The sequence below is a fragment of the Hyla sarda genome, chromosome 3 (genome assembly GCF_029499605.1).
Source record: "Hyla sarda isolate aHylSar1 chromosome 3, aHylSar1.hap1, whole genome shotgun sequence".
Taxonomy (NCBI): domain Eukaryota; kingdom Metazoa; phylum Chordata; class Amphibia; order Anura; family Hylidae; genus Hyla; species Hyla sarda.
Genome location: NC_079191.1, coordinates 25,989,445 through 26,015,161, shown reverse-complemented (window position 1 = coordinate 26,015,161; position 25,717 = coordinate 25,989,445). Strand labels below are relative to the sequence as shown.

Below are 25,717 nucleotides of genomic sequence, written 5' to 3'. Positions count from 1 at the left end.
AGGTATATGTTAGGTATATGTTGGGTTAGGTATATGTTAGGTTAGGTATATGTTAGGTATATGTTGGGTTAGGTATATGTTAGGTATATGTTGGGTTAGGTATATGTTAGGTATATGTTGGGTTAGGTATATGTTAGGTATATGTTAGGTATATGTTGGGTTAGGTATATGTTGGGTTAGGTATATGTTAGGAATATGTTGGGTTAGGTATATGTTAGGTATATGTTGGGTTAGGTATATGTTAGGTATATGTTGGGTTAGGTATATGTTGGGTATATGTTAGGTATATGTTGGGTAAGGATATGTTGGGTTAGGTATATGTTAGGTATATGTTGGGTTAGGTATATGTTAGGTTAGGTATATGTTAGGTATATGTTGGGTTAGGTATATGTTAGGTATATGTTGGGTTAGGTATATGTTAGGTATATATTGGGTTAGGAATATGTTGGGTTAGGTATATGTTAGGTATATGTTGGGTTAGGTATATGTTAGGTATATGTTGGGTTGTGTATAGGTTAGGTATTTGTTAGGTATATGTTAGGTATATGTTGGGTTAGGTATATGTTGGGTATATGTTAGGTATATGTTGGGTTAGGAATATGTTAGGTATATTTTTGGTTAGGTATGTGTTAGGTATATGTTGGGTTAGGTATAGGTTAGGTATATGTTGGGTTAGGTATATGTTAGGTATATGTTGGGTTAGGTATAGGTTAGGTATATGTTGGGTTAGGTATATGTTAGGTATATGTTGGGTTAGGTATGTGTTAGGTATATATTGGGTTAGGTATATGTTGAGTTAGGTATATGTTAGGTATATGTTGGGTTAGGTATATGTTAGGTATATGTTGGGTTAGGTATATGTTAGGTATATGTTGGGTTAGGTATATGTTAGGTATATGTTGGGTTAGGTATATGTTGGGTTAGGTATATGTTAGGTATATGTTGGGTTAGGTATATGTTAGGTATATGTTGGGTTAGGTATATGTTAGGTATATGTTGGGTTAGGTATATGTTAGGTATATGTTGGGTTAGGTATATGTTGGGTATATGTTAGGTATATGTTGGGTTAGGAATATGTTGGGTTAGGTATATGTTAGGTATATGTTGGGTTAGGTATATGTTAGGTTAGGTATATGTTAGGTATATGTTGGGTTAGGTATAGGTTAGGTATATGTTGGGTTAGGTATATGTTGGGTTAGGTATATGTTGGGTTAGGAATATGTTGGGTTAGGTATATGTTAGGTATATGTTGGGTTAGGTATATGTTAGGTATATGTTGGGTTTGGTATATGTTAGGTATATGTTGGGTTAGGTATAGGTTAGGTATTTGTTAGGTATATGTCAGGTATATGTTGGGTTAGGTATATGTTGGGTATATGTTAGGTATATGTTGGGTTAGGTATGTGTTAGGTATATATTGGGTTAGGTATATGTTGAGTTAGATATATGTTAGGTATATGTTGGGTTAGGTATATGTTAGGTATATGTTGGGTTAGGTATATGTTAGGTATATGTTGGGTTAGGTATATGTTAGGTATATGTTGGGTTAGGTATATGTTGGGTTAGGTATATGTTAGGTATATGTTGGGTTAGGTATATGTTAGGTATATGTTGGGTTAGGTATATGTTAGGTATATGTTGGGTTAGGTATATGTTAGGTATATGTTGGGTTAGGTATATGTTAGGTATATATTGGGTTAGGTATATGTTAGGTATATGTTGGGTTAGGTATATGTTAGGTATATGTTGGGTTAGGTATATGTTAGGTATATGTTGGGTTAGGTATATGTTAGGTTAGGTATATGTTAGGTATATGTTGGGTTAGGTATATGTTATGTTAGGTATATGTTAGGTATATGTTGGGTTAGGTATATGTTAGGTATATGTTGGGTTAGGTATATGTTAGGTTAGGTATAGGTTAGGTATATGTTGGGTTAGGTATATGTTAGGTATATGTTGGGTTAGGTATATGTTGGGTATATGTTGGGTTAGGTATATGTTAGGTATATCTTAGGTTAGGTATAGGTTAGGTATATGTTGGGTTAGGTATATGTTAGGTATATGTTGGGTTAGGTATATGTTAAATGAACACTTAGACTTTTTATAATATGTTGTACATCTTGGCAATACATTAACCTTTATAATATATTTCATTAGAAAATGTTATCTCCTTTTTCATAGAAATCATGGCTTATAAAAAAAAAAAAAACACTAGAGGTCCCCATATCATCCAGAACATAATCCTGTCCGGCTGCACCATCATCTTTGTCCCAGCTGAAGCACAGACACGGACAAAGTCCAAGAAAAAAAGGGCAGGGCTAGTACTTCTCTGTGCTCACTCCTGTCCTATCAGACTGCAGCATGAAAACAGAGAGGAGGGGGTTGTAGAGCAGCCTGTAGTGATTGGGCAAAGAGAGCCGAGTCATGACGAGTGAGGACCTCCACCCCTCCCCCCCCCCACCACCAACCAAACAATGACAAAGCAAGTGAGCAACAGAAAGAGGTAATTTGAGAGAAATATAGGTGCTAGACACATAAAAAAAATGTATGTACACAATCAGGATTAGTTACTCAGTAACTGGGATATGACAGGTGTGCATTAAGAATGTAGACTGAAGCCTTTCAAGAAGACCCCCACCCATATAGACAGTTTTAAATGAGACCTAATATTTAAAAATAAAAGATGATGGAAGCTGGCCTATAATGTCACCCTTCTGTGACCAAAGACCGCTTTTTTATTTAAGATGGAACCCATTTCAGATCTTACATTGAACTTATAAATGCTCTGAGTCATCTGGAACCAGATCTGCACCGTGCTGCATTCAGGAGCAAGGAGGAGAATTGCAAGGGACATTAAAGGGGTACTCCGCTGCTCAGCGTTTGAACAAACTGTTCCGAACGCTGGAGCCGGGAGCTTGTGACGTCTTAGCCCCACCCCCTCATGACATCACACCCCGCCCCCTCAATGCAAGTCTATGGGAGGGGGCGTGACATCCGTCACGCCCCCTCCCATAGACTTGCATTGAGGGGGCGGGGAGTGACATCATGAGGGGGCGGGGCGTGACGTCACAGGCTCCAGCGTTCGGAACAATTTGTTCCAAACGCTGAGCTGCGGAGTACCCCTTTTAAAAAAAGATATGCTGCCAGAATCATGAATCAAAAAATACGCCATAAATTCTTGGCTAATTCTTTATCGGTTTATGTGCGGCAAGCGCACGCCAAGCGCATAAACCTAAGCATGTCCATTCCCAGTTCGCATTCTTCAAATGTAGTAGAAAATCGATGTAGAAACCCTATTAAAATACTCATCCTGGAAAATCTCATCACGTCGTAGTACACGCGTTTTACTATTTTAAGCCTTTAAAAACGACTGGAAATACATGAGTGGTTTTCCGTCTTTCATCCACCCTTGTGGTTTTCAGACAAAGAGGGAAAAAAATAATGGATTCACAGCAATAATGAGAGTGACCGCAATGTTGTCAAATTAGCGAACAGTGGTCTTTATTACTGGCGGTACGCGTGCCTCTGTGGAGTGGATTGTTTTTCACCCCGGCTTGTGGGCAGACACCTGTCGAAACACTGCAACCTTGCAACAGGGTCAGCGCCTGTCAAGTCTTGTTATCAATCCCGCAGTGTTTCTTAGTGCTCTCCAGACAACCATTATGCAAGAAGTCATTCTCTCTCTGCCCTGAGGGACAGTCATGTTACAGGGAATATGATTCGCGTTACAACCCCCAACAGGAGAAATGGCCTCATGATGTGCTCGGTAGAGGCCTCGGAAAGAATAGCTAGAAACAATAAATCTTCTCTGAAGTAGCTAAGACTTAAGGAGCAGAGGAAGGAGAACATTAAAGGGATTTAAAACACACAGAGCTTCTGGTGGAGCGTACGTCAAGCACAATGAGGTCAACAAAGGGAAACCCGGGGATCTGGAAATAGTCAGGAGTGATGGTTTCTGGATAGTCCTCGATAACGTTAAATATGTAGAGGGCCTACATCTCCCTAAATAATCCTGTTCATCAAAGTGATGTTATAGGAACGATTAGCAATCGGATAATAGGGCATCTGTACAAAGGCTTGAGGCGATGGATACCGGCAGTTCAAAAACAATAAATGCCCCCTTCCTAAACATAGGAATTAATTTACCTATAATGCAGGAAATAAAATTATAGTGGAATATTCCGTTAATCTGGAATCAACAGGAGACGCTGAATAATCAGGAACTAGATTTTTACCGGTCTTAAAAGGGGTACTCCCGTGGAAAACTTTTTGGTTTTTTTTTTTTAAATCAACCGGTGCCAGAAAGTTAAACATATTTGTAAATCAATTCTATTAAAAAATCTTAATCCTTCCAGTACTTTTTAGTACTTTAGTAAAGAGAAATCCAAAAAAGAAATACATTTCCTCTGATGTCATGACCACAGTGCTCTCTGCTGACCTCTGCTGTCCATTTTAGGAACTGTCCAGAGCAGCATATGTTTGCTATGGGGATTTTCTCCTACTCTGGACAGTTCCTAAAATGGACAGCAGAGGTCAGCAGAGGAAATGCATTTCTTTTTTGGATTTCTCTTTAGTATACAGCCCCTAAAAAGTACTGGAAGGATTAAAGGGGTATTCCGCCCCTAGACATCTTATCCCCTATCCAAAGGATAGGGGATAAGATGTTAGATCGCCACGGTCCCGCTGCTGGGGAGCCCTGGGATCCCCGCTGCGGCACCGCGCTATCATTACAGCACAGAGCGAGTCATGGCTCCGCCCCTCGTGACATCACGGCCCGTCCCCTTAATGCAAGTCTATGGGAGGGGGCGTGACGATCACCACGCCCCCTCCCATAGACTTGTATTGAAAGGGGTGGGCCGTGACATCATGAGGGGCGGAGCGGTGACGTAACGATGCTCCGGCCCCTGTACCGCCCATCATTACGTGCAGAGTGAACTCGCTCTGTGCTGTAATGATATCGGGGTGCCGCAGATGCGGTCCTGGGGGTCCCCAGCAGCGGCACCGCAGCGATCAGACATCTTATCCCCTATCCTTTGGATAGGGGATAAGATGTCTAGGGGCGGAATACCCCTTTAAGATTTTTTAATAGAAGTGATTTACAAATCGGTTTAACTTTCTGGCACCCGTTGATTTAAAAAAAAATAAATAAAAGTTTCCCACGGGAGTACCCCTTTAAACTAATTTTAAAGCAGTATTCCAGCTAACAATACTTATCCCCTATCCATAGAATAAAGGTGCACTTGCATCATGTTTCCGAGATCCGGCTGCCAGATCCAGAACCTCCCGCTGCCGTATCCCAGCCAGACCAGCATCGATGGGCGGACAGGAGTCAAATAGTGACTCCGGTTGGCTGATTTTCACCCTGTATGAAGTTTTGTGGCCAGACTGAAAACCGCAGTAGACCATGGTTTTCAGTCCGGACACAAAACCGGACATGGGGCCAAAAATGAGCCGACCGGAGTCACTATCTGACTCAGGTCGGCGCATTTAAATGAATGAGATTCGGCACCGGTCCAGCTGGGATTGGACAGTTTTGAAATTACCCAGCCGGATCTGCCAGCAGGATCTCAGAAACGTGGTGTGAATGCGCCCTAAAGGATAAGAGCCATGAGAGGTCTGACTGCTGGGAACCCGTTTCCTGGCAAAATGAAATGGCAGTCGCTTGTGAACGATAGAGCAGGACCACATTCTCAAGATTGTGGGGAGTCTCCGCAGTCAGACCTAATGTGATCGAACACATATCCCTCTATAGTGAAAAACCACATAATAAACCATGTGGAATCCATTCCAATGGTAATTCATGTTGTTAGGAGGAAAAAAACACAATTGGGGGGGGGGGGGGGGGTATTTATCATTTGTGTTAAAATTTGTACAATATTTATTTCATTTGCAGTTTTCTGGTAGGCTTTTGGTGTCTAACATTACGAAATTACAATATCAAACCCTGAGTCTCACAGAAAGACAGACTTTCTCCAGGATCATGGGGTACAAAACCCATTATCTTTGAACCACCCTACTAATGTACTTGTAAAAGATCAAACATCATATTTATTGATATCCATTAAAATTGGTTCCACAAATTAAAACCAGAAATCACAGATTAATATAACTTGATATAGAGTCTTGATAATAGGGGTCTGCAGTATGCACAAAGAAATGGACTGGGATACTGATATTAAAATATTAACTATTCGCCTCCCCTACGTGTTTCGTGGCACCACGTCATCACCGTGCCTTTTCTACTGTACTCTCCTTGTTTGAGTGCAGTGAACTGCTATGAAGGAGGCAACGTGATGAGTATCGTCACTTGCTACTCCATGAACAGCCATGTATGGACAATAAGCGCGCAGCTATAGGCATGGACAGAAGACCAGGCTGGAGCGGAGCCTGGTCATGTGACAGGATGGGGCCGCATAGAAGGAAGGTGTAAGTAATGCATCATACTCAAAGCAGGGTTAAATGAAAAGTTGTGTTAAAGGCAGCAAACCCCTTTAACTACTGCACAATGGAACGGATTATTTTTTTCCGACCTGCATTCCTTTCACCATTTGGTAGAAGGGGGCTGTAGCGTATATCTGGTAAGTCTGTAACAATCATACAGATCAATAATAGGGAGGCAGCCAACGTTGGGCAGAGAAAAGACATCTAAGAAGATCTAGCTGAGGTAAATATCAGAGAATACAAGGAAGGTGCCAGGCAAAAATTTGAAGGAATAAAGTGAAGGTCGGAATGTAGTGAACTCTTGTTAAAAGGATCGGGAAAACACGATATAAGACAGTGCAAATAACAGTAGCAATACCGATGTTTGAGGCTTGGAATTACTTAAAAAGGTGATGTTGTAAGAAAAAAAAAAAATAGCTGACAAATAATAAGGTGAGAATCCAAGAAATTATAATGACAAACAAAATCATGTTTATTTTTCCACGTAAAATTCGAACCTGCTGAAATGCCACCAAACACGAATGATCATGTTAACATTTTTGCTTGTTTTATCTTTGTAGACTTAAAAATAATGCAATAAAGAATGAAAGGAAAAAAGTCCAGCAACTCACCGCAGTGTATAAATCACTGTTTCAAAGCCGCCATGGATAGCCGGGATCGTGCGTGAAGCTCAGAGACTACAAACCGGTAAGTTTCGTGCAATAGCTCTTCTTCCGGCATCATGTCGGAAGCTTAGAGGCTACAAACCGGTAAGTTTCGTGCAATAGCTCTTCTTCCGGCATCATGTCGGAAGCTTAGAGGCTACAAACCAGTAAGTTTCGCGCAATAGCACTTCTTCAGGCCTCATGCAGGAAGCTCAGAGAAGACAAACCGGTAAGTTTCGTGCAATAGCACTTCTTGCGGCCTCATGGCGGAAGCTTAGAGGCTACAAACCGGTAAGTTTCATGCAATAGCACTTCTTCCGGCCTCATGCGGGAAGCTCAGAGGCTACCAACCGGTAAGTTTCGTGCAATAGCACTTCTTGTGGCCTCATGCGGGAAGCTTAGAGGCTACAAACCAGTAAGTTTCGTGCAATAGCACTTCTTCCGGCCTCATGCGGGAAGCTCAGAGGCTACCAACCGGTAAGTTTCATGCAATAGCACTTCTTCCGGCCTCATGCGGGAAGCTTAGAGGCTACAAACCGGTAAGTTTCGTGCAATAGCACTTCTTCCGGCCTCATGCAGGAAGCTCAGAGGCTACAAACCGGTAAGTTTCGTGCAATAGCACTTCTTCCGGCCTCATGCGGGAAGCTCAGAGGCTACAAACCAGTAAGTTTCGTGCAATAGCACTTCTTCCGGCCTCATGCAGGAAGCTCAGAGGCTACAAACCGGTAAGTTTCGTGCAATAGGACTTCTTGTGGCCTCATGCGGGAAGCTCAGAGGCTACAAACCGGTAAATTTCGTGCAATAGCATTTCTTCCGGCCTCATGCGGGAAGATCAGAGGCTACAAACCGGTAAGTTTCGTGCAATAGCACTTCTTCTGGCCTCATGTGGGAAGCTAAGAGACTACAAACCGGTAAGTTTCGTGCAATAGCACTTCTTCCGGCCTCATGCGGGAAGCTCAGAGGCTACAAACCGGTAAGTTTCGTGCAATAGCTCTTCTTCTGGCCTCATGCGGGAAGCTCAGAGGCTACAAACCGGTAAGTTTCGTGCAATAGCACTTCTTCCGGCCTCATGCGGGAAGATCAGAGGCTACAAACCGGTAAGTTTCGTGCAATAGCACTTCTTCCGGCCTCATGCGGGAAGCTCAGAGGCTACAAACCGGTAAGTTTCATGCAATAGCACTTCTTCCGGCCTCATGAGGCCGGAAGAAGTGCTATTGCACGAAACTTACCGGTTTGTAGCCTCTGAACTTCCCGCACAATCCCGGCTATCCATGGCCGCTTCGAAACGCTGATTTATACACTGCGGTGAGTTGCTGGACTTTTTTTCCTTTCCTTCTTTATTGCATTATTTGATTCTGCAGACTTCCTTGCACCACCAATATATACAGCTTTACCAATAAACCGATGTATACTTTGGATTCTTGTCAACCCACGTCCATGTTTTTGCCTCCATTTTCTGTTTTCCTTGAAGACTTAAAAATAATCTTCTATTGTATCCTGCGCACAAGACACTGGATTGAGCGCACATGCAGATCTGATTTAAGAGCTTCCTCCTGTCCTAATCAGAGGTCAAAACAATGAGTTCCTAAAACTACTTTCACTTCCTCTACACCAAAGGCCTGTCTAGAGCCTGGAGGCAGTAGGTTAAAAAAGCAATTTGTCTGCATGCTGTCCTGTCTCTTCTCCTCATGGCCCCCATGCACTTGCCTACTTCTTGTTTGGGGTTAGGAGATGTCACGGCAAAAGAGAATCCTGCATGAGAAATGTCTTCTACTTCCCTGCACAGGCTTAGCGGGTGATAGGTTAAGAAAACGTCTGCTATTTTATTTATCTAATCTGGATGATACATAAACACTTGGCCACAGGAAGCTCTACGAGTCTTGCTAGCAAAATAGTGAGGGCTGGTCTACGCCGAGAGTGATAAAGATTTATGTTCAGCTAATCACCTGCTTTGTGGATGGGCATGAAATGGGAATAACGCTCCGTTCACATCGGCACTGGCCTCTTTTTGTCGGGCTTCAGTTATTCCGATGGCCACAATATCATGGCACACTGGATTACTGCATCCAGCAAACAAGATGAAAACATATACCAATGGATAGGCAAAAAAAAAAAGAGGTCAAAAGACTCTTACCAGATCCATCAAGTTCTTTAACGTTCCTGTAAAAAATGTAAATCCTCATGACTGTGTGATCAGAGCCTTAAAATGTTCACACATGTCAAACGTTTTGATCACAATGGGTCTCACTCCTGAGAACCGTTGCTATCGCTTGCTTTAAAGGGGTACTCCGCTGCCCAGTGTTTAGAACAAACTGTTCCGAACGCTGGAGTCGGGGCCTCATGACATCATAGCCCCACCCTCATGATGTCAAACCCCGCCCCTTCAATGCAAGTCTATGGGAGGGGGCGTGACATTCATCAGGAATGCGCTGCCACAAACTTCCCTGGCTTATGACTAGGAATCACAGCAGGTCTCCGGAGTGCGACACAAATGGTATTAGATGCTATCAAATCTTTTAACATACCTGGGCAACAAGTCTAAATATTTTTTTTTTTTTATTGACAGTAACCTTTAAGACTTTGTTAAAGGTCATAAAAGTGTGGGGTGCCCTGCAGAGAAATGCTCATAAGGATATGGTCTATCGCAAGCCCTCTACAAAAAGAGAAAAGTCCCCAACATATATTCAAACCCTACGATTCAGACTGCCCCACAAGGATGTCTTTTCCATAAATGTAGATATTTTGATATTGATATATAGATCTATAGCCTGAGGGAAACCATTAGTAATGCAATTTTCTAAAATACTTCAAGTTAAGCCTAAAAAAACCAACTCCCTAGTACCAGTCTAATAAAGCCGCTTGACTCTATGCACATTACTGCTTCCTTTTCTCTTTATTAGGATTCCATCCAACAGTCACTGAGATGGGGGAAGTGAGGTCGTCCTATCTGCAGCGTTAAAGGAGAATTCCGCCCTTAGACATCTTATCCACAAAGATGTCTGATCGCGGGGGTCCCGCCACCCCCGGATCTCCATGCAGCACCTGGCATTCTGTGCCAGGTGCTGCTCAAGTCTCAGAAACGCAGGGTTTCCGAGGCGGAGGCGTGACGTCACACCATGCCCCCTCCATTCATGTCTATGGGTTAGGGGACAAGATGTCTAAGGGTGGAATACCCCTTTAAGTCAAATAACATCACTTAAAAGATACATCACACAGTAAAATGACTACAATCCCGTTACATGGTATGTTGTTTACAGTCACACTAAGATGTTCTGTGCTCATATAAGAACAATCACAGGGGAAGGGACCTCTGTAACTTCTACCGTCCCTAATATGTACAGTATGGGTTACATTATGCATTATAACACTTATCCTTATTGCTGCAGAAACTTTTTGAAAAGGAAGCGTTAGCTTCGCTATTTACAGAGATGCTGTTTAGCAAGAGTGAGCCTCAATGTTAATCAATAGTTACAAATGGATATGGGACAGCAACCCAAATGTCTTTGTACAAGGGAATCTCAACTGTCCTTGTATAGGGCCATCCCCCAACTGTCCTTGTATAGGGACATCACCACTGTCCTTGTATATGGCCATCCCCCAACTGTCCTTGTATAGGGCCATCCCCCAACTGTCCTTGTATAGGGCCATCCCCCAACTGTCCTTGTATAGGGCCATCCCCCAACTGTCCATGTATAGGGCCATCCCCCAACTGTCCTTGTATAGGGCCATCCCCCAACTGTCCTTGTATAGGGCCATCCCCCAACTGTCCTTGTATAGGGCCATCCCCCAACTGTCCTTGTATAGGGACATCACCACTGTCCTTGTATAGAGGCAACTCAATTGTCCTTGAATGGAGGGGCATCCCAATTGTCCTTGTATAGGGGCATCATCAACTGTCCTTGTATAGAGGCAACTCAATTGTCCTTGAATGGTTGGCCATCCTAATTGTCCTTGTATAGGGGGCTTCCTAACTGTCCTTGTATAGGGGGCTTCCTAACTGTCCTTGTATAGGGGGCTTCTTAACTGTCCTTGTATAGGGCCATCCCCCAACTGTCCTTGTATAGGGCCATCCCCCAACTGTCCATGTATAGAGGCAACCTAATTGTCCTTGAATGGAGGGGCATCCCATCTGACCTTCTATAGGGGCATCACCAACTGTCCTTGTATAGGGGGCTTCCTAACTGTCCTTGTATAGGGGGCTTCCTAACTGTCCTTGTATAGGGGGCTTCCTAACTGTCCTTGTATAGGGGGCTTCCTAACTGTCCTTGTATAGGGGGCTTCCTAACTGTCCTTGTATAGGGGGCTTCCTAACTGTCCTTGTATAGGGGGCTTCCTAACTGTCCTTGTATAGGGCCATCCCCCAACTGTCCATGTATAGAGGCAACCTAATTGTCCTTGAATCGAGGGGCATCCCATCTGTCCTTCTACAGGGGCATCACCAACTGTCCTTGTATAGGGGGCTTCCTAACTGTCCTTATATAGGGACATCCCCACTATCCTTGTAAAGGGACACCCAGCTGTACCTTGATGATACACATCAAATTTAAAGAGGGTCAGTGATGACAGAACTGCACAAGCTTGATCCTTTGTCCTTTTATAGAACTAGGTATCTGGCAGCAGCTTTTCTTCCTCTCACTAATGAAATAAAGATGGCCTTCTGGCCAACTGGTGCCAGAAAGTTAAACAGATTTGTAAATTACTTCTATTAAAAAATCTTAATCCTTTCAGTAAATATTAGCAGTTGTATGCTACAGAGGAAATTATTTTCTTTTTGAATTTCTTTTTTGTCTTGTTCACAGTGCTCTCTGCTGACACCTGATGTCCGTATCAGGAACTGTCCAGAGCAGGAGAAAATCCCCATAGCAGACCTATGCTACTCTGGACAGTTCCTGACACGGACAGAGGTGTCAGCAGAGAGCACTGTGGACAAAACAAAAAAGAAATTCAAAAAGAATAGAATTTCCTCTGTAGCATACAGCTGCTAATAAGTATTGAAAGGATTAAGATTTCTTAATAGAAGTAATTTACAAATCTGTTTAACTTTCTGGCACCAGTTCATTAAAAACATTTTTTTTCCCCACAGGAGTACCCCTTTAAATGGATGTTAATCACTTAAATGATGTACAATAACAAAAATATTTTACCAGATTGATAAGCTGAGTGTGAACTATGTCTTCCACCAGAACAGCAGTTTCCTGCAGGGGGCGACGTGCGTCACCAAGTGAGAACCTAAAATGCAAAGATGAAAACAAATGGAAATTAACCACACTGAGCAAAGAAACAGATATACAACCAAGACAAGAAGCCATGACAGTTCATAAAAAGATGAATATTCACCAAGTTCCTTCTCGATAATAATTATCTATTTGATCCAGCAGAAGGTCACTGGATGACCAATCCCAAATTTTCCTTAAAGGGGTACTCCGGAGGAAAACATCAACTGGTTAAACAGTTTAAAAGTTATACAGATTTGTAAATTACTTCCATTAAAAAAATCTTTATCCTTCCAGTACTTTTTAGCAGCTGCTTTATTTTCTAATTTCTTTTTCGTCTTATCCACAGTGCTCTCTGCTGACACCCGATGCCCGTATCAGGAACTGTCCAGAGCAGGAGAAAATCCTCATAGCAAACCTATGCTGCTCTGGACGGTTCCTGACATTGACAGAGGTGTCAGCAGAGAGCACTGTGGACAAGACAAAAATGAAATTCAAAAAGCAAAGAATTTCCTCTGTGCTAATAAGTACTGGAAGGATAAAGATTTTTTTTTAATAGAAGTAATTTACAAATCGGTTTAACTTTCTGGTACCAGTTAATTAAAAAAAAAAGTTTTACACCGGAGTACCCCTTTAAAGGGGTAGTCCCATGCCCCAGCGTTCTGAACATTTTGTTCAGAACGCTTGGAGCGGACACAGTCATCGTGATGTCACGGCCACGCCTCTCATGATGTCACACCACACCCCCTCCATTCATGTCTATGGGAGGGGGTGTGACGGTCGTCACGCCCCCTCCCATAGACATGAATGAAGGGGGGGGGGGTGGCATGACATCACGATCATGGCCTCCGGTTCTAAGCGTTCTAAACATTTTGTTCCCCTTTAAGAGAAAAGCCAATAAATGTTATTTGTTCTGTATACCCAATAAAGGTGTCACCCTTTAACTATCACTTTGAGAAATGACAAAAATGTCTGTAGTTTTGATTGGCGGGGTCGGCATGCTAAGAACCCACCGATCACAAAAACAAGTGTAGAGAAGAGCTCAGCAGAACACCTCTGGACCTGCATGCCGTGGTACTGAAGCAAGTTAAAGGAGTAGTCCAGTGGTGACCCAGTGGTGAACAACTTATCCCCTATCCTAAGGATAGGGGATAAGTTTGAGATCGCGGGGGGTCCGACCGCTGGGGCCCCCTCCCTGCGATCTCCTGTACGGAGCCCCGACAGCCCGCCGGAAGGGGGCGTGTCGACCTCCGCACGAAGAGGCAGCCGACACGCCCCCTCAATACAACTCTATGGCAGAGCCGAAGCGCTGCCTTCGGCAATCTCCGGCTCTGCCATAGAGATGTATTGAGGGGACGTGTCGGCCGTCGCTTCGTGCGGAGGTCGACACCCGCTATCTGGCCGGAGATCCGGGGCCCCGTACAGGAGATCGCAGGGGGCCCCAGCGGTCGGACCCCCTGCGATCTCAAACTTATCCCCTATCCTTAGGATAGGGGATAAGTTTTTCACCACTGGACTACCCCTTTATGGTGAACTAATCCCAAAATTGACACATTGAGGGGATTTTATCAAACCATTGAAACTGCTTTTTACGACTAAATGTGTTGCAGGCTGACCACCTTAGAACGTTTACAATTCATTAGCATCAATTGTACTTATTTAGAGCACTTTGTGCAGTGTAGAACTATCAAAATGGCTCTGTGCAACAGTTGTATTAAAGGGGTCCTCCAGTGAAAACCAATTTTTTTTAAATCTAATTTTAAAAAATCGAAATGCTTCCAGTACTTATCAGCTGCTGTATGCTCCACAGGAAGTTGTGCAGTTCTTTCCAGTCTGACCACAGTGCTCTGTGCTGACACCTCAGTCCATGTCAGGAACTGTCCAGAGTACAAACAAATCCCCACAGCAACCTTCTCCTGCACCGGACAGTTCCTGACATGGACAGAGGTGTCAGCAGAGAGCACTGTGGTATGACTGAAAAAAACTACACAACTTCCTCTGGAGCATACAGCATCTGATAAGTACTGGAAGGATTACGATTTTTAAATAGAAGTAATTTTTTTTCCTGCCTAAAAACTGGACTACAAACAGAACTCTAACATAGATTAACAATTACAGTCTATGATGCCTGATGCCATATGTGATCGAGAGCAGTTCCATTTGTATCTGTTTGCATCTGGTTTTCAAATTGAGCATGCAGAAGACAAGAAAAAAAAAATCAGTGGGTGTAAAGAAAGAGGGATTAGCAGTAGAAAGGGAAGTGTTCATGGATGTATAGGGAGAGGTATTATCAGTAGAAAGGGAAGTGTTCATGGATGTATAGGGAGAGGTATTATCAGTAGAAAGGGAAGTGTTCATGGATGTATAGGGAGAGGTATTATCAGTAGAAAGGGAAGTGTTCATGGATGTATAGGGAGAGGTATCAGTAGAAAGGGAAGTGCTCATGGGTGTATAGGGAGAGGTATTATCAGTAGAAAGGGAAGTGCTCATGGATGTATAGGGAGAGGTATTAGCAGTAGAGAGAAAAGTGCTCTGAGAGAGCACTGGTGAGACCTCACTTGGCGTATTGTGCGCAGTTCTGGAGACCTGGAGATTATTACTTTACTGAGAGAGTAGTGTATGCATGGAAAAGCCTTCCTGTACAAGTGGTAGCTGCAAATACAGTGAAGGAGTATAAACATGAAAGGGATAGGCATAAAGCTATCCTTCATATAAGATAGGACTAGACATAAGGTTATCCTTCATAAAAGATAGGGAAAGGCGTAAGGCTATCCTTAATACACTACTCCAAAAAATAAAGGGAACACTTAAACAACACAATGTAACTCCAAGTCAATGACACTTCTGTGAAATCCCACTGTCCACTCAGGAAACAACACTGATTGACAATCAATTTCACATGCTGTTGCTCAAATGGAACAGACAACATGTGGAAATTATGGACACTTAGCAAGATACATCCAATAAAGGAGTGGTTCTGTAGGTGGTGACCACAGACCACTTCTCAGTTCCTATGCTTCCTAGCTGATGTTTTGGTCACTTTTGAATGCTGGCGGTGCTTTCACTCTAGTGGTAGTATGAGACGGAGTCTACAACCCACAATTGTGGCTCAGGTAGAGCAGCTCATAAAGGATGGCAAGAAGGTTTGCTGTGTCTGTCAGCGTAGTGTCCAGAGCATGGAGGCGCTACCAGGAGACAGGCCAGTACATCAGGAGACGTGGAGGAGGCCGTAAGAGGGCAACAACCCAGCAGCAGGACTGTTACCTCCGCCTTTGTACAAGGAGGAGCAGGAGCAGCACTGCCAGAGCCCTGCAAAATGACCTCCAGAAGGCCACAAATGTGCATGTGTTCACTCAAACAATCAGAAACAGACTCCCTGAGGGTGGTATGAGGGCCCGACATCCACAGGTGGGGGTTGTGTTTACAGCCCAACACTGTGCAAGACATTTGGCATTTGCCAGAGAAGACCAAGATTGGCAAATTTGCCACTGGCGCCCTGAGATGTGACAGAGTCTGGAGACGCCGTGGAGAATGTTTTGCTGCCTGCAATATCCTCTGGCATGACCGGTTTGGCGGTGGGTCAGTAATGGTGTGGGGTGCCATTTCTTTGGGGGCCGCACAGCCCTCCATGTGCTTGCCAGAGGTAGCCTGACTGCCATTAGGTACCGAGATGAGATTCTCAGACCCCATGTGAGACCATATGCTGGTGAGGTTGGTCCTGGGTTCCTCCTAATGCAAGACAATGCTAGACCTCATGTGGCTGGAGTGTGTCAACAGTTCCTGCAAGAGGAATTCATTGATGCTATGGACTGGCCCACCCATTACCCAGACCTGAATCCGATTGAGCACATCTGGGACATCATGTCGCTCCATCCACCAACGCCACGTTGCACCACAGACTGACCAGGAGTTGGCGGATGCTTTAGTCCAGATCTGGGAGGACATCCCTCAGGAGACCATCTGCCACCTCATCAGGATCATCCCCAGGCGTTGTAGGGAGGTCATACGGGCACGTGGAGGCAATACACACTACTGAGCTTCATTGTGACTTGTTTTAAGGACATTACATAAAGTTGGATCAGCCTGTAGTGTGGTTTTCCACTGTGATTTTGAGCGTGACTCCATATCCAGACCTCCATGGGTTGATAAATTTGATTTCCATTGATAATTTTTATGTGATTTTGTTGTCAGCGCATTCAACTATGTAAAGATGAAAGTATTTCATATGATTAGTTCATTCAGATCTAAGATGTGTTATCTTAGTGTTCCCTTTATTTTTGTGAGCAGTGTATAAAATAGGGATAGGAATAAGGTGATCCTTCATATAAGATAGGGCCATGGACTATTCATAGTATTCAGAATATTAAGCAGACTAGGTGGGACAAATGGTTTTTATCTGTCAAGAAATTCTATGTTTCTGTGTTTCTATACAGTTAATATTCTGGACTTGCAGGAGCTCAAGCTTGGAGCCTGCGGTATTGTATACGTTTGGTTGATTTTTAATTGTTCATATGTTGTATGGGCATAAATAACTGTACAGTAACCCCCCCGACCTACGATGGCCCCGACATATGATAAAACCGACATACGATGCTTTTATAATGTCGGGGCCATCGCATTAACTGCTATCTGACAGCGCAAAATGCTTAAGCTGCTGTCGGATAGCAGTTTAAGAATCCCTGGCAGGTTCGCTCACCTATTCCCGCTGCTCCGGGTCCACTTCGCGATCCTCCGGTGTCTTCCGCATCTTCTCCGGGGTCCGGGCCTCGCTTTCCGGCGTCGTTATTACGTCACTACGCAGGCCGCGCCGGCGCAGCAGCGTAATAACGTCACCAGAAAGCGAGGTCCGGACCCTGCAGAAGATGCGGAAGAAGCCGGAGGATCGCGAAGAAGACACCGGAGCAGCGGGACAGCATCGGGAGCCCCTGGGACATAATTGGGAGCGGTGAGGACCTGGTCCGGAGCGCCGGGGACAGGTGAGTACAGCTTCCTATACTTTACATTGCACGGATCCCTCAACATACGATGGATTCGACAAACGATGGGTCGTTTGGAACGAATTACCATCGTATGTTGAGGGACCACTGTACTTTGGACCATACATAAAATTGGGGACACCATCTCGAGCGGCGGGGACAGGTGAGTACAGCTTCCTATACTTTACATTGCACGAATCCCTCAACATACGATGGATTCGACAAACGATGGCTCGTTTGGAACGAATTACCATCGTATGTTGAGGGACCACTGTATAATGTTTGCAGCACGCGGTTGTGCGCCTTGACACAAAAGTCAGTCCTGCCTAAGTGCAGACCTTGTAAAATGTCTTGAAATTTTATTTTACACATGAATTTTAATATGTAAATAGCCCATTTTTTCATATTGTGAACGAAAATGTGTGTGTAAAGTAAAATACATCAGGAAATTTTATGCAGCATGAACTGAGCGTAAGGGAGATGGTACTTGGCTAAGCCACAATATATCATCGTCTACACCTTTACTTAAAGCATATTTGTATTTTAATCCCCTTGCATAATAATATAATATTGTTGATGGGTCAAAATATCAGACAGTAAAAACTATCATGTTCTCCTGATGTCTAGACAAATGCTATAGGTGATGTAGTATGTGGTTGGCTGCACTTGTAGAAAGGCATGGGGGAGGGTGCGGGAATCCCGGACAGATGGTTTGAAGTACAGGGGCAGTGACGTCTTCCTTGCTCACTTCCTCTTTTAGATACCACTTTAGGGCAGACTTATTGCTTAATATCTGATGTAAGGAGGATTACATCCTATAGCTTATAATATAGTGTTATGTCACATAGGGTGAATTTCACACTACACAGTCTATACAACTACATCACAACTCCAAAGTCATGTTGAAAATGTCTAATCCCTCACACTAGTAACCATAAGCTCCATTCACATGGTCAAAAAGCAGCCACACGTTAAAGGGGTACGCCGCTGCTCAGCGTTTGGCCATAGCCCCGCCCCCTCATGACGTCACACCCCACCCCCTCAATGCAAGTCTACGGGAGGGGGCGTGACAGCTGTCACGCCCCCTCCCATAGACTTGCATTGAGGGGGCGGGTGTGACGTAATGAGGGGCTATGATGTCACGAGCTCCCGGCGCTGGCTCTAAGCATTCGGAACATTTTGTTCTGAACGCTGAGCAGCGGAGTACCCCTTTAAGTAAAGGCAAAATTCGGACAAACCTTGAAGATGAGTTTCCAGGGGCAGATAACGTAAAAACTTACATAAGGGGGCGGGGCTATGACGTCACATGCTCCCGGCATCGGCTCCAGCGTTCGGAGCAGTTTGTTCCAAACGATGAGCAGCGGAGTACCCCTTTAAGCCTCAAAATCGGAAAAGAATTTCGGATAGGGGTTAAGTTATTTTTACCTATCGTACTCCTTTAAAATGTTTAAAGGGAACGTGTCACCTAGATTATTTATTTCCCCAATTAGAGCCAGATACTGAAACATGTTCTTTTCTTAATCTGTTTCTATTTTCTGATTGATATTTGTTATTTATTTAAATTTGTGTACATTAATATGAAGACTGCTTTCTTGCCTGAGCTGTTTTTAACAGCATTTAGAGATAGTGCTTTACGGCAGGACCCATGGACCAAAGACAACAATAGACAGGACCTGTTCCATTCACATGAATGATGCCACTGGGAATTCTCTGTGACCTTTTTAGAGGTCATTCTACAGGGAGGGGGAGTGCCGATGTCTCCTGTGAATAGTGATGGATCCAATGTTATCTATCTACTGGTGTCACCTTTTACTGTAATCCTGCCTGTGTTTAGAAGAAAGGTATTACTAGGAAATGATCTGTACATCACTGGAGGTCACAGCTTAGTTTAAGGCCTGATGGCCAGAATGAAAAATACAAGATTCAAGGATTATTGTAAAATAGAAAATTAGAAGAAAAAAAAACACCAAAAATTCTTAAAAAATATGATTAACATAAAAATCAGATTTAAACAATAGCCTATTTTTTGATGACCGCGTTCTTTAAAATGTATTAGGCTGCATTCACATCTGTGGCTAAAGCTCCATTGGGGGAAAAAATAGTGCAGAAAGCATCAGCTCTGAATCATGGTTTCTGCTCAAAATGGAAAACAAAACAAATGTAAACACACTTCAACCATATATAATCCAGGACCTTTATTGGGTCTTTTTTATTGGGTTCTTTTTCTTTGTTTTTTTTTACATTATTAAATATTTCGGATTATCAGTGTACAATACAAGGTTAAATGGGCACTGTCAGATACAAAAACGTTTGATATGTTGTAAAGCATATTTAACCAATATGCTTTGCAATTGCTTTTCTGTATTTCATACTGAAAAAGCCAGTCAAACAACTGCCCCCCCCCCCTGCCTGCTTGGACACATACTAGTCCTGCTGTGTCCATGAGTCATCACCTATGTCATGGACACACTTCCTTGATTGACAGCTGTGAGCGCAGGGATCACAGCTGGAGGAAAAATCCTCCCACTGTCATCTTGTGTCCGGCTACTGTCAGTGAGGACACGCTGGGAGTTGTAGTTTTGCTAATGCTAGGGGAGATGTGAGCGTAGAAAGAGGAAAGTCCATCCAGCAATTCCACTAAAACATCGATTTATTGGTTATTCAGCAGCATAAAATATCCCACATGGATAGCATTCACCGCACACCACCTGGCCAGTGATTCACAGCAATGTGGACGCGTTTCGAGCACATGCGCGCTCTTGATCACCTGGTGAGCCAGGCCAGGCTGAGGATCCGTGCAAGACCAGTGGGAGGTGAGCTGAAGATATCTATTTTTTCTCCTTTGTTGCATTGAGATGTGAGCAGACAGCATACTGAGGGAGGGGGTGGAGACCTGCACAGTGAGGCCACGCCCCCTCCCTTTGAGAGGAATTCAGATTAGTGAGCTAAATTAAAAGTCTAATAAAAAATAAATAAAGGTGCTAGACACATAAAAATTAGACGTACATGGTCAGGATTAGGTACTGAGTGATATATAAAAAAAAAAAAAAAAAAACTTGTTGGATCTGACGGGTACACTTTAAGGTATTTCTAAAAAAAAAATGAATCCCAAAATAAATTGCCAAGATTAAAAAGGTGTTTCTCTGGGGAGTTTGCTTTTTGTTTATCTTTGCTCTCTCTTCTGGTCTTTTTTAAGATTGTTTTTCAGTGCTCAGGGAAAAGACATTTTACTACAGATATATAAATATGCATAGAGACAAAGCTAAACATGAATAAGTGTTATTGTATAATTATCCCCATCATGCAGAAGTTTTTCAGAAAATGTGGCCTAGTTGGATGTGCTGACCTGTTATCTAAAAAGGTAAGAGCCCTTTTCATGTCAACTACATATCACACTTCTCTTTCCCACACTCCAGATGCCAACTCCTTCTCACACGATGAGCACTTGTAGACATCAGCATGGTGGTTTTAAGCCGAAAAAATGAGAAAGAAAAAAAAACACACAGACCGGGCCGCAAGCGCTTCCTCTCGTTTCTCACAGGGCACGGTCTGACTCATATATCTTGACACTGCCCCTGTAAAGCGTTCGCCTGAGAATACCTCAATCACACCCAAAATCGAGGTAGTTTATTTAAATTTTTTTTTTTTTTACTGTTTTGTGGTTACGGCGCATAACAAAACAATATAAGGTCGCTTTCTCAGAACTGGGCTTATTTCACACAAAACTTATACTTGAATTTATACGTGCTGCTTGTGCTAAATTTTAAGATCCAAAGTGTATGGAAACTTATTTCAAACAATGCATTGTGGGAAAAAAAAAGTAATTTGACAAGTCTCTAATTTGTTCAGAACCATATCTTTGTGTATTTAGGGGGCAGTATTATATAGCAAAAGTCTTCTTCATAGAAGGTAGTAGTTTTATTGTTATATATTAGTTATATTACTTTATATGGGGAGCTGTCGTACTGATTATACGGCCAATAAATGAATCACTATGTTTAATAGAATAATAACATGATGTGTCCGCCATGTTGTATTTTCTAAATAGACCACAGTGTATTCTAAAGTGCTTCTCTACAATTGCCAGTCTGGGAGAAGAATACTTGTTGTCTCTTTAGATATTTATGGCTGTTTAGATTAGACAGATGAGAGGGCTAGTTAGCCAGTCTTGTGAATGTTATTCTGACTAACAATTAATTACCCATTTGATTGGAGAGATAGACATTCACACATCTGTGTTGGAGAATCATCCATTGTATTATTATCTTTCCCATAAATTTGATAGTGTTGGAAATGTCTAATTGGTTGGTGACGCTACGTCTGGAGAAACCATGTTTTGATTACTTATATGTGACACACTTAATCGCCATACTTTTATTTAGGGCTCCAAACGTCAAGTGTGGAATGTGGGTGTAAAACTAACTTTGGACAGTTAACCCTTAATGGTAATTATACTGATTGCCTATGCAATAGCACCCCCTAGCGTATGGGTAGTTGACATTCCACCAACCAGAAAGGCATTCTGGGTATTATAGTGATGTTATAGTCATTATCATATGTACACGCCCAACCTACATTCATTGGGGACTTCCAATTTAAGAGGGTGTGTCTAACTAATTAAAAAGTCTGTTAAACCAGATGTAAAAAAAAAAAAAGTCACAAATACACAAAGAAGAGACCTTGGGACACACCTAGAGCTAGAGAAAAGACTCGGACAAAGAGGTCTGCCACTGAAAGAGGTCTACAAGATGGAAGCCATGATATTGTAGATCCCAGCAAGCCAGATTGATCATACGGTACAGACTATAGCTACCCAGGACGATGCGATGGACCAACTTTCCTAAGAACCAAAACAAGGTTTTTACATAGACTTGGTATGAGACACAAAAATTGTATTCCATTTAATTAAGACTAATTTGGACAATGTGGATGGGATTATACCATTTAGATTGGCGAATAAATTAATTAAATAACATAGTTTATTATCTCCATATTGACATTATAGTCTTAGGATGTTCTATATTATAGATTCTAACTGCAGAAGAGTCTTTTCTCCAGATCTATAAGAAAGCATTGAACAATTGCTTATAGATATTGATAGAACTCCTACTCGCCAAACTAAGTGTTGTAAGTAAATTTCCCACACAGGAAACTTGTTTCAAGTTATTCCTCCTAAAATATAGAGCAAGATCATATATCTCTGCTACCAGTCTTAAAGGGGTACTCCGCCCCTAGACATCTTATCCCGTATCCAAAGGACAGGGGATAAGATGTCAGATCGCCGGGGTCCCGCTGCTGGGGACCCCGGGGATCGCTGCTGCAGCACCCCGCCATTATTACTGCGCAGAGCGGGATCGCTCTGCACGTAATGACGGGCAATACAGGGGCCGGAGCATCGTTACATCACGGCTCCGCCCCTCGTGACGTCACGGCCCGCCCCGTCAATACAAGTCTATAGGAGGGGGCGTGGCGGTCGCCACGCCCCCTGCCATAGACTTGCATTAAGGGGACGGGCCGTGATGTCATGAGGGGCGGAGCCATGACGTCACGCTGCTCCAGCCCCTGTATCGCACGTCATTACACACAGAGCGAATTCGCTCTGTGCAGTAATGATGGCGGGGTGCCGCAGCGGCGATCCCCGGGGTCCCCAGCAGCGGTCCCCTTTGGATAGGGGATAAGATGCCAGGGGCGGAGTACCCCTTTAATAGTCTTACCAAAGTCATGTAAAAAATAGTCCAGAATAGGGCGGAAATTTTTCATGTTTATATCCTTAGATGGAATTGCCCATTCATGTGATTTGTAGTTGGTTAGAAGGGGGCGGAGTGTATTTAGCATTCCATATTGATATGTCTATAATTAGATATTGCCCATCTTTATATCATGATGTTTCCTCTGAACAGAGTGATATGTAACCTTTTTCTTATATGATATTTCTAACCTCGTAGCTCATGTTTTATTGTAACAAGTTACTTACTACTCACATGTATTGTTCCACTATACGCAGTCAATTAACAAGCTTGTAATGTTTACTAATATATCTCATTGATATTCATTTGCATATATCGTGTTAATTACTCATTTATGTTTATGACCTTATAACCAATAAATCTGCACACTTTTATAATACTTGTGTATTATTGTACATTGCAAAACTACATCCTTAAGTGTTAATGTCATCCCGTCATAAAAAGAACTTGTTCATATCTGAGGTGAATGGTATTTATTGGCTTTATCTACAATTCACCAGGTCATAATTTTCATAATTAATATTTTTATGACCATAATTCATAATTAATATTTGAGTTATTACTGCATGACAGAGCAGAATTATAATACATTCTTGTATATAAGGGACAGTATTATAGTAATTATAACAAAAAATAGAAATTCAATGGCACTCACCTATAAAACCATGAACTTTATTACTCCATTAAAATTTGCTGGCTCACAGCTGGACAGGGAACAGAAAACCCCAACAGTCTCGGCTGTTGCGGTTTTCTGTTCCCTGTCCAGCTGTGTGCCAGTGAATTTTTATGGAGTAATAAAGTTCCTGTTTTCATAGGTGAGTGCCACTGAATTTCTATTTTTTGTTCTATTTATGGAAAGCTTTTTTCTTGTTTTTCCCGGGTCTCCCCTACTTACTTGGTAATTTTTACTAATTATTGATCTTCATTTTGTACCTATACAAGTGGTGCCACCCCACTATTCCTCTTTATATGCCATATAGTAATTATATTCTTCTATAAAGAGAACTATGTTATAGAAATTTCTAGCAAATAATCAGTATTTTAGAACTTTTATCCGTGTACATGGGAGAAGGTATTATAGAAGTTATATTCCGGTACATAGGAGACAGTATTATAGTAGTTATATTCCTGTACATAGGAAACAGTATTATAGTAGTTATATTCTTGTATATAGGAGCAGTATTATAGTAGTTCTATTCTTGTATATAGGAGCAGTATTATAGTAGTTATATTCTTGTATATAGGAGCAGTATTATAGTAGTTCTATTCTTGTATATAGGAGCAGTATTATAGTAGTTATATTCTTGTATATAGGAGCAGTATCATAGTAGTTATATTCTTGTATATAGGAGCAGTATTATAGTAGTTATATTCTTGTATATAGGAACAGTATTATAGTAGTTCTATTCTTGTATATAGGAGCAGTATTATAGTAGTTATATTCTTGTATATAGGAGGCAGTATTATAGTAGTTCTATTCTTGTATATAGGAGCAGTATTATAGTAGTTCTATTCTTGTATATAGGAGCAGTATTATAGTAGTTATATTCTTGTATATAGGAGGCAGTATTATAGTAGTTATATTCTTGTTTATAGGAGCAGTGTTATAGTAGTTATATTCTTGTATATAGGAGCAGTATTATAGTAGTTATATTCTTGTATATAGGAGGCAGTATTATAGTAGTTATATTCTTGTATATAGGGGCAGTATTATAGTAGTTATATTCTTGCATATAGGAGCAGTATTATAGTAGTTATATTCTTGTATATAGGAGGCTGTATTATAGTAGTTATATTCTTGTACATAGGAGGCCGTATTATAGTAGTTATATTCTTGTACATAGGAGGCAGTATTATAGTAGTTATATCCTTGTATATAGGAGGTAGTATTATAGTAGTTATATTCTTGTATATAAGAGCAGTATCATAGTAGATATATTCTTGTATATAGGAGCAGTATCAGTCGTTATATCCTTGTACATAGGAGCAGTATTATAGTAGTTATATTCTTGTATATAGGAGCAGTATTATAGTAGTTATATTCTTGTACATAGGAGGCAGTATTATAGTATTTATATTCTTGTATATAGGAGCAGTGTTATAGTAGTTATATTCTTGTATATAGGAGCAGTATTATAATAGTTATATTCTTGTATATAGGACGCAGTATTAAAGTAGTTATATTCTTGTATATAGGAGGCAGTATTATAGTAGTTATATTCTTGTACATAGGAGCAGTATTATAGTAGTTATATTCCTGTACATAGGAGACAGTATTATAGTAGTTATATTCTTGTATAAGGGAGGCAGTATTATAGTAGTTATATTCTTGTATATAGGAGGCTGTATTATAGTAGTTATATTCTTGTACATAGGAGACAGTATTATAGTAGTTATATTCTTGTATATAGGAGGCAGTATTATAGTAGTTATATTCTTGTATATAGGGGCAGTATTATAGTAGTTATATTCTTGTATATAGGAGCAGTATTATAGTAGTTATATTCTTGTATATAGGAGGCTGTATTATAGTAGTTATATTCTTGTATATAGGAGGCCGTATTATAGTAGCTATATTCTTGTACATAGGAGGCAGTATTATAGTAGTTATATCCTTGTATATAGGAGGTAGTATTATAGTAGTTATATTCTTGTATATAAGAGCAGTATCATAGTAGATATATTCTTGTATATAG

General features: G+C 41.8%; 1 protein-coding gene across 11 annotated transcripts in view; it reads right to left on the bottom strand.

Moving 5' to 3' along the window:
- SUPT3H (SPT3 homolog, SAGA and STAGA complex component) overlaps positions 1–25,717 on the bottom strand; it is a 565,704-nt gene that overhangs the window by 259,687 nt on the left and 280,300 nt on the right. For 10 of the 11 annotated variants that reach the window (XM_056563929.1, XM_056563931.1, XM_056563927.1 and 7 more), the window contains one exon: positions 12,230–12,314. The exons of the other annotated variant lie outside the window; for it this stretch is intronic. In XM_056563929.1, coding sequence (XP_056419904.1) covers positions 12,230–12,314 — 85 coding nt within the window. The remainder of the gene's footprint in view (positions 1–12,229; positions 12,315–25,717) is intronic. 11 annotated transcript variants of the gene reach the window in all.